The sequence below is a fragment of the Vanellus vanellus genome (assembly GCF_965231255.1).
Source record: "Vanellus vanellus genome assembly, chromosome: 6".
NCBI classification, from domain to species: Eukaryota; Metazoa; Chordata; class Aves; order Charadriiformes; family Charadriidae; genus Vanellus; species Vanellus vanellus.
Genome location: NC_138911.1, coordinates 22,779,057 through 22,789,078, shown reverse-complemented (window position 1 = coordinate 22,789,078; position 10,022 = coordinate 22,779,057). Strand labels below are relative to the sequence as shown.

Sequence of the window (10,022 nt, the reverse complement as noted above, 5' to 3'; positions counted from 1 at the left end):
AACAAAAAAGACTGCAAAGAGCCCTTGCTTTATCTTAAAAGGAACACTGCGCTGAGTCAGATACCACTGGAGGTCAGGAGCACTTCACGAATACACTACTGAGATAGACTCCGTTCTACACTCCACTGGTTATCTTTGGTCTCACAAAATCTGCAAGTGCTAAAAGTACCAGAGCAGCTCATGGATGAAATCCTGTTTGTCACCTCCTGGTCTTGGAATCATGATGGCCCAGTGCTGAGAAGCACCTTTATGTCTCCCTCACACGTGCAGACTCTGCCCAGCCTCTCCTTCCCAAAGGAAATCAATTTAGATTTCTCCTTTCATTGTAGCTCTACCACTGCTGAAATTTTGAAAGCAAATTGATGCCAAATGCCAGGATGCTCAGAACTGTATTTTGCCCCCAATTTACACACCCACCCCTCCTTTGCACCCTATTTACATCACTATCCCCAAAGGTACGACTGGAACCAAATAAAGTACATATGAAGTATTCAGCTGGGCCTAAATGTATACTCAGTTCTCTTCAGGTCTGGGGGAAAAAAAAAGTCTGATTTGTTCAGACTTGGACATTTCATCCATGCCCATGGGAGGCAAAGTGAAAGACGTCCTCTCACGAGCCACCTGAGCTGATCTTTCTGCAGGATGCAAATGGTTTCATCCCTGAGTTCAACTTTAAAAGAGAAAAATGCAGTCCTCAGCCATCACCACCCTAGGGCCAGAAGCAAAGAGAACATTTAGCACAGAACTCTGCTGCAGGAACAAAGAACAAACAAGCAGCACAAATCTGGGAAAGATGGAGAAAAGCAGAAAGAGGGTAATTTGCATCATACCAAAGAAACAGAAGGAAACCTGAGGCCAAAGGGTTTGGGGTTGTAGAGCAAGAAAGCTTACAGAAGGTAGACTGTGCTGTTCAACAGCAAAACCTTTGCAGCTCTCAGTGCTCATTTGGGAGCAGCCCGGTACCTCCATCAACAATGATCCCAGACAGGCCAGAAAAACAAATCCAGAAAGCATTCCCAAAGAGACGTAAGATCCCTCAAGGCCATTTCAATGACATGAGCAAAACTCAAATTTTTGTCTTTTTTCCCAGCAGGGATGACATGACACTTTGTCCAGCTTAGTGCATACAGTTCTCCTCTCCTCAGCCAGACTTCTTCTAGCTGACCGATGTGCAGTTCAGCTCTGCAGGGTCCTGCCTACCTGCTGCCGTGACTCCCTCTGGCCCATCAGCAATACTGGGCTCACTGGAGCACTGCCTGTGGCTAAAACTGGGCTGCAGGAGGAGGCATTTGTCGGTATTCTCTGACTCCTCAATCACCATTCCCGTGTGCATCATGGAGGCCATTGCCAGGAGCTGAATATCTGAGTGAGCATTGGCAACAGTGTGGCGACGGATGCTACCACATTTCTCCAGGTAAGCCTCACCCTCCTGCTCTGTCAGTGGGGTCAGGGCCATCTCGCTGGGCTGCCGGCTTGTCACCACATGAGATGAATAATTCAGTACACCAGTCTTAGGACGGGATCTGGAGTACCGTCTCTCTGGAAGAGAAAAAGGAAGCAGAAACGGTCAGCGGGACACGAACAAAGCATCATCTGAACTGCTAGTTTGGCCTCAGGGAACAGAGAGGACTCAGCGTACAACCACAGAGCATCCCACCTCGTTACCACCAGGGAACAGTCAGGTGCTCATTAGTTCATACTGCTGGGGGTTTGCAAAGGAGGTCTGCCTCTTCCTGGTAAGGAGACACCTCCCATCCTGCTGTAAGGCAATGAATGGTGCTGCTGCTCGCAAGAGAAGTCAGCCAAAAAGTAACGAGTGCAGCAAAGGGACTATTTTCAGCATCCTGATGGTCTCCTCTCTTACCCAGGGTGGTGAGGACTGAGTAGGAGCTCTCATGTGCAGGTTCACTAAAATGAGTTACACTTAAGTGGCACAAGTCCTCCAGAAAACATTCAGTGAGAACCTGAGTTGCCACTCCTTTCTCTGGACAATTTCTCTCAGGAGGTGCCATTAGCTGGTGTCAATATGAAATTCCTGATGCTTACATTACGCTGCCTCTCCAGCTGCCTAGGGAAAGGTGGTTCTGCTAGCATTATCCCACTGTATTTTTTTTAAAGATTATGCAAAAAAAAAGAACATTTAATCCACTTTAAGACATGTCTAGTTTTGGGGCTAGTCACTGAAAACACCTAACAGTGCACAGCAAGAGCCCACAACAGCCTGGGGGGAAAGGCGCAGAAGAGGAACGCAGTACTTGCGGAGCACAGGTGAAGGCGGTGACACAGAATTGATGGGTGCAGGATCTATGATCTGCTTGGCAAAAACATTAAGGGGGAAAAACGCTTGGTTTAAAACTCAAACCCAAGGCCGAGTCCCCAGTCCTGTATCATGAAATGAGAAACAGGGCTCAGTAGCCTCTTGAGGTAATGATTCACTGCACTCCCCCATCCCATGATTTAATACTTACATTATTACATTGTATTATAGAGGGGCTGACCTGCTAGAAAGCAGCTCTGTGGAAAGGGACCTGGGAGTCCCGCTGGACAACAGGATGACCATGAGCCAGCAATGTGCCCTTGTGGCCAAGAAGGCCAATGGCATCCTGGGGTGCATCAAGAAGAGTGTGGCCAGCAGGTCAAGGGAGGTCATCCTTCCCCTCCGCTCTGCCCTGGTGAGGCCGCATCTGGAGTACTGTGTCCAGTTCTGGGCTTCCCCATTCAGGAAGGACAGGGAACCGCTGGAGAGGGTCCAGCAAAGGGCTACAAAGGGATTGGAACATCTTTCTTATGAGGAAAGGCTGAGGGACCTGGGTCTTATTAGTCTGGAGAAGAGAAGACTGAGGAGGGGTCTTATCAATGCTTATAAATACTTTAAGGGAGGGTGCCAGGAGGATGGGAACAGTCTTTTTTCAGTGTTCAGGGAACAGGCACAAACTTGATCACAGGAAGTTCCATCTTGACATGAGGAGGAACTTCTTTACTTTGAGGGTGGCAGAGCACTGTCAAAGGCTGCCCAGAGAGGTTGTGGAGTCTCCCACTCTGGAGACATTCAAAACCCTCCTGGACACCGTCCTGTGCAACCTGCTGTAGGTGACCCTGCTGTGGTGGGGGGGTTGGACTAGGTGATCTCCAGAGGTCCCTTCCAACCCTGACCATTCTGTGATTCTGTGATTATGTCTATCCTGAAATGGCTTCAGGTACGCCGAGGTGTCTTAGCCAACTAGAGAAGTCTGAGGAGATTAAACTGAACTGAGCCGCGCAAAACGCTGCTCATTTTCTAGACTACATAGCTGCAGATTTTGTAGACAAAGGCTGAATTTTTGTTCTTCTCTGTTCCTATACAACACATTCAAAACTAAAACATGGTTCATTTAAACAGGGACAGCTTACAGACCTTCTCAAAAAGCCAGGGTACACAGGAAAAAGAAAAATCACAGCCATGGCCTTATATTCACTTAATAGACAAATAAAAATATTCCCATGAGGAAAAAGTGGTGGTTTTGTGTGTAAACTTTTAGTGCTGCTGGAAGAGCCAAGCCTGATGACCTGAGAGATTAAAGTCCACTAAGAGCAAGCATACTACAAGAAGCAATAATATAAAATTATTCCTGCCCAGCCTGGTGATCCTGCCTTCACATGAACTTGCAAAGAGATCCTGGGATCCTCTTCTGTCACGTTTGCTGTGGTAAAACGGTCAACTAGTATCATTAGTAACATCAACTACCACGGTAGTTTTCAATCCAGCCTGTCTGTATTCATCACTTCACAGGCTTATACACAATATATGAACTTGTGTACAAGTTTGCCTGGGTGTGTACTTACACACACTCACTGACTAGCAAACTGCATAGAGCCGATGCACATGTCAGTGTTTCAAAGTCTGACATCATTCAGCTCTTGAATAGAACCAGAATCTGTAAAAATCTGGTATTGAAGGAAACACCGACAGTAATTCAGAAGACCACATTCTTCCCCTCAGACCTATACCAGCATGGAACCAGGAGCATTGCACCACCTCCTGCATGCAAAAATAAAGCAAAGGTCCCAAGTTGGACTATACTGAATTAACTACTGTAACCCAGACACCCCGCAATGCACCCAGAATTGAGCAGAGGTTGCAAACCCACCCAGGAATCTGGACCGACATGCAGGCAGCATGCACTGGGGCTCAAGCTGCCACAACACTGCTGCTGTTCACCTAAACCATGCAGCTGGTTACCAGCATGAGCATATTTATGCTAAAAGTAGACGCACATTTAGTCAGCATTCACATAGCGTGTTTTTTAAGTAGGCAAGCAGTTGATAGCAGTTTATCCCCAGTGAATACTTTAGTTTGGAGAAACTAAACTTTAACTCTTCTCCTGCCTTCTATTCTGTTACGGTCAAGGTGCTACTTTCTGTCCCAGAAATAGCAGCATTTCACTATACTCTTCTTGCCACCATGATCGTTTGAGATGATAAGGCTGCTGCTCAGACACTGTGTTTCAGATGCAGCTGAATGTGAAACACCGTAGTAGACAGCAGAAGAGTTAACCAAGTGACAGAAAAGTCACAGTTTTGAAAATTACTGAAACTCCCCTCTAACTCCTCTTCAAGCAGTCTTACCCACCAACCAGGACGAGGCTAGCACTTCACTGGTGGACTTGGAAACCCAGGTGTTTGAGTATCTGAGTACCTTTGATAACCTAGACCTTCATCTGTGTCAATCCCTGACCATAAAATTTCACAGAAACTGGGACACAGGAAGGAGGAGGAAGGTGGTAGTGGTGTTAAATAAACTAAAGAGGTTAAAGGACAAAGTGCTTAAATTTTATCTGATGTAGCCACAGGAATTATCCGGCTTTACAGGATCACAGCAATGGTCCAGTATCCTGCTGTCACAGCAAAATGGGTTGGACTCCAGAGAAAAGTGTGTTCAAAGCACATGTGACAGAGCTGGTGGCAGTCAACGGAAGAAGTTAGAAGAATTCTTTGGTTTTCCCCTCACCAGCAAAGGTTTTCCTGATGTTGTAGCTGTAAGAGCTAGGACTGGGAAGGCTTGCCTGGGCAGCGACAGGAGGCCAGGTGTTGTGTAACTAACATGAGAAGAGGAGACACAGTTTAGTCACCACTTACTAAGGCTACTCAGTCTTCAGCTTGACTGCGGAAACAGGCCTGCCTTTGACTTCTGAATTTGCTAATTCACTTAAGACCTGATAGGTCTCTGCTCTTATTCTCTCCCCACAACAGTAGCAAAGACATTCTTAAGACATTAAGCAATGCTATCTAATGCCAAGGGTGAGGGCTGCAAGAAACTGCCCGGAGGAGTTGAGGAGCTCCCCTCGATGGAAGCTTTTAAGAGCAGGTTAGCTGTAGAAATGGCTTACAAATGACTGACCAGGTAGCGAAAGAGAGAGATGAACAGTGAGGAATTTCTCAATGTTTATTCTCTTCAAGGGAGGGATGACCCAACTCTTTTGAGGAAAAAAATATCCACAGATTAATCTTGTGCAACAAAATTAAAATCCTTTATGATGAGAATCAGGCAAAAATTGGGCTAAACTCTGAACACTCATTTATTGCTTTACTTTTCCCCCTTTACTTTCTTGGCCACAAAAGACAGTCTCTTAAGGGAGTTGTCATGCATAGTTTAACTAAAAATTTTATTTCTATTTTGGTGCATTATGGCCGGCAACATAACTGGGAAGAGTTTTTAAGGGATTTTTTGCAAGCAAACTCAAATCAACATTGATGTTAGGTTTAATATATGGGGGGGAATAGGGTGAATGTTTTCTCTTTTTCTCTATCCCCAATTTAAACACTGTTTGTTAGACAACTGGATCCCTTCAGCATACTCTATCCTTACAATGCAGGTTACAGCTAATTTACACGGGCAAAGCAAGAAGGGTGGGAGCAGAAGAGCAGGTGGGGACACTGCCCTCTACTTGTCCCCTCTGTGAGCTGTCCTGTCCGCTTTCACATCTATCCCTGCTGCACTCCTCTCTCACTTTAAATTAAGTTTACGTTACAGCAGCCTTGCAGGCTGAAGTCTCATGTGTATTCACAGCTGTGATCAGACACCTTCAGTCGCATTTCTCAACACTCCTTCATCTTGACAGCTCCAGACCAGAGGGCAGTTTGGCCTACATAGCATCTGTTGAGAATGCAAGCGTACCCAAAGCCCAACAGTACATTTCCAAAAAAGCTACTACAGGGAACCTACTGGTGTTCATCATCATTACAGGCTGCCCAGTGAGAGAAGAAACTGGTTCTGAGAAAGCAAAAAGGTGACAGAAAGAGGGAGAGAGGAAGAGAAAAAAGTTTGATTAAAAGCGGGAGTTAAGGAAAAGAAACCACCGCCACAGCAGCACTTTGAAAATACCAAGATTATTTGCAGAAAAGTGCTTCTCTGCTGTCAGTGTTGTGTAAAGAAAACACGAGTTCATTCTTTCCTCCTGCTCAGCACAGGGTGGAGCAGGGGCAAAAGGCCACCTTGGAAATACACACAAATAAATGACAGCTAAAGCTAAAATCAAAGTATATACAATGATTTTAAAGCACGTAAACTTTACAAGGCCAGTTCATGTGAATTTATTTTTTTTTATGACACTTTTCAGCTGGCGGAAATCCAGGATGGATAGAAACTTCAGTACAGGTCAGACAGCTACCTTTCGAACTATCCCAGCAGCACGCTGGTGTCCATAAAAAGCAAAACAATGAAATTTGTCAAAGCTCAACTTTTACAGGGGAATGTGGTCTAGATTTAGCCTCAGGATCAGGTCTGCAAATCAACGCTGACTGTATAACCATATTCACATGCATAAAAGATATTTAATCGCCCAACAACCACAAGAACAAAACCCCTGAGCTATAGTTTGCCTAAAGTGATGCCATGAGTTTGCTATAGGCACAGATCATCTGAGTCTTGATAAATGCTTCTACTGCAAGACCATCTTTTCCCCTGTGCTGCTAAGGTGTAGTACAAGACAGGTTGCGTGTCTCCAGATTGCTACAATTTGCATTGAAGCAAAGGCTAAAGCTTATAAAAACAGAGGGAGACCGGAGCTTTTCTCACTTGTTCTATTTAAATCTTCTTGACTGTCAAATCAGTATCACGACGCTCATTTGTTAACTAGCCGATCTCTTCTGGCTGGCCACACATGTAAGCAGAGCTCCTGGATCATGCATGAAACAGTTTTCCACTATAAGCATCCCCTTCCTGAAGTGAAGGGCCAGTTCTCTCACTTAGACCCATTTATCCACAGTTCAAACACAGATTTTGGGGTTTTTTAAACAGAGTTCTCAGATGGAACGAAGACTCCATGCCTAAAAGACCCTGTAATCCCTCAGAATGAGTGTCCAACAGCTTTGCTGTTTGTGAAGGATGGCTGATGCAGCAGTAAGTGTGGGAATCCAGGCAGCCAAAGCTTTCTGGGCTAGCAAGCAGGGACAGAGAGCAGGCAGCAAAGGGCCGGGTGCAGTCTCTCACCGGGGCGAAAGCAGGATGCCAGGCAGAGACCAGCTCATCTCCAGAGAGAGGGGAGACTGCACATGTGTGTGTGCATGGTGGGGGGGCAGTAATAGTTCATTCGGTCATGGAAAATAAAAAGCCTGTCACAAAAATCTACATTCAGAAACATATTCATCAGGACCTTCTCGAGGGTGTTTTAGCCTTTGTTTTCTGTCTCTCATGGATTCACGCACTTTCTCCTTTTCTAGCACAGATGTACACTGCCTAACATTAACCAACCTGTGTACCCCAACAACAGCTTCTGTACAAGGGGCATGTCTTACCAAGCAAGCAGGTGCTACCAGAGAAGCTGTGATCCTCACACAAACCCAGGTACGGTGATACCACCTGCTTGACCAGTTCTTCCAGCTGTAGGTAGCCCTCACTGGGGCCAGTAGGCTCATGGACACTCTGAAATTCAAACGCAAAAAGATAACATTAACCTTACATAGTTTTGAGTAAGGTTCTTGAGTAAAGCCTGGGGTCTGTCAAATATCTCTGTAATGGAATATCCCAACCATATCAGTAGACCATTCAGAGGAGCACAGCTGATAAGCCCAAATGGAGGTTCAGGTGCCATTCAGGTCAACCTCCTTGTTCAAGTCATAGCCATAACCCTATGAGAGGACATCGAGCAGCTAGCTGTCTTTTTTCTGACCAAAGGATAGGAAGGTACAATCACACTGAGGATTTGCAAAGTGTAACTACAGCGATATAATTATACCAGGGCGGTTCTACCAGGAAACATCCGTTTGTAGAAAACCCTTAACACACCTTGGGCAAAGCACTGCTCTTCCTAGGCAGGACTGTAGGAAAAGCACCCTTTGTAGTTCAGCATACAGCTGTGAAGATGGTAGATAACACTAACCAATTTAACAGTAATTTCAGAAATGGTTCACAGACTTAACTTCCTGCAAAGCTTCAATAAGCTTTTCTTTCTCAAATGCGCCGCTTTGACACCTTCTTTGCCCTCAAGATTCTTTTATTAAAAATATTTCAGGGAAATTGAACTAGCACTTTAGTATCTCCTGCTATTACAGTCTGGATCACTGGGAACATCAGAACAGCGGGAACACATACAGAAATACCAGCTTAGCCACTTTGCAGTTTTGATTGTACTTCAGAAAGTTTCATTCCCTGCCACTCATTATAATGTATACTGGAGAACAAATAAAGGTTAGAGGAACCCAAACAGCCACCTGTAATATGGTACTTTGCAGGACTCAGAGGCTGGGCGATACTGAAAGATAAAACAGATTATATACTTGTTTGTATCTGGCATGCCTGGAAAATATTCTCTTGAAGTCTGGATAAAGAGGATAGTCCTCACAGAACGTCTGGGTCTCTTGGGAGAGGCTTTTCAAAGATGTATAGCATTTTGCCTGCTGCCAAAAGGTACTCCTCCTCTCATGGGCACTGCTCAGCATCCCAGCCAGCCAAGGGGCCAACATCAGAGAGCCAGCAGCTATGGCTCATTCAAATTCCACAATCCACTGTGGTGGAGACTCACCCTGTCATTGCAAAGCTGAGAAATCAGAAGAACTAGGGCACAAAGAGGCATTCAGAGAGGCAGGGAGATGAAAATTTATGTGAAAAAAAGAGTCCTGAGACTGTTCCTAGCTGGGGAGGAGAGGTACCAAGAAAAATACAAACACCAAAGAGCAGAACCCAGCCCTTTCACAGCAACATCCTTACCTGTTCCCAGGAAAGCTCAGGACATTCAAATTCAGATCAGATCTCATTTCTACATTTACTGCTTCCAAATAAGCATGCAGCACTTCCCCTTCAGCACACCCTCTACCGCCTCCCCTCTCCTTTCCAGGGTTTGTATTAGTTCAGTGGGGTCGAGATACCCAAGTGGAGTCAGATGAAGAAGAGCAGAGGCTCCCCACCTGCAGAATTAACAGCATCTGGACAATGGAAGCTGGGAGCTTTGTCCGGACCAGAGGAAGAATTTCGTCCAACTTTACTTTTAGCAAGACCAAGTCTCTGAAGCCAAGAAGAGCAATCTGACGGATGGTCAACTCCTGACCCTAAAAAAACACAGAAGGCAAAATCCAAAAGTTGGCAAAGGGACATGTGAGCATCACACCAACACATGTATGCACACAGACAGAAAGGGTCTACCCTGCCCATTGCTGTTGAGGCAAAGCACCCCCTAGCTGCTCAGGTTGAGGATTCATTGCTCTTGGTCCCACTCTTCGGTTGCTTCCCTCTCAGCCTCTGTCCCACGCAAATTTTGAAATGAGTAATACCTCATCTGAGGCTCCGCTTGTAGTGAAGCTCGTGCTTTGCCACTCAGACCTGAGAAACCAGAGGTTTGGTAGGGAAAGAGCTTGATTCAGAATATTCCTTAACTAAGCCTATGTCTAGTTTGTGTTGGATCCTCTTTTAGCTCAACATCTGCACTTCAGGCCTTGCCGATTTGACAAAAAATCCACAATTCAGTCTGTTACAGACTTTAGGATTTAGGCTAGAGCAAAGCTAGCAAGACTGCTTGTACCAAGCATCATTTAAAAAAGCAACAGCTTTA

At 45.4% G+C, this 10,022-nt stretch overlaps 1 protein-coding gene across 1 annotated transcript in view; it reads right to left on the bottom strand.

The window, feature by feature from the left end:
* Positions 1–418: 418 nt before the first annotated feature.
* The window catches only part of PRR5L (proline rich 5 like), a 43,913-nt gene continuing 34,309 nt past the window's right edge, over positions 419–10,022 (bottom strand). Inside the window, exons 7-9 of the mRNA XM_082485699.1 lie at positions 9,382–9,522; positions 7,774–7,900; positions 419–1,539 (exon numbers count right to left, since the gene is read on the bottom strand). Of these exons, the coding sequence (XP_082341825.1) occupies positions 1,157–1,539; positions 7,774–7,900; positions 9,382–9,522 (651 nt within the window). The 3' untranslated portion in view covers positions 419–1,156. The remainder of the gene's footprint in view (positions 1,540–7,773; positions 7,901–9,381; positions 9,523–10,022) is intronic.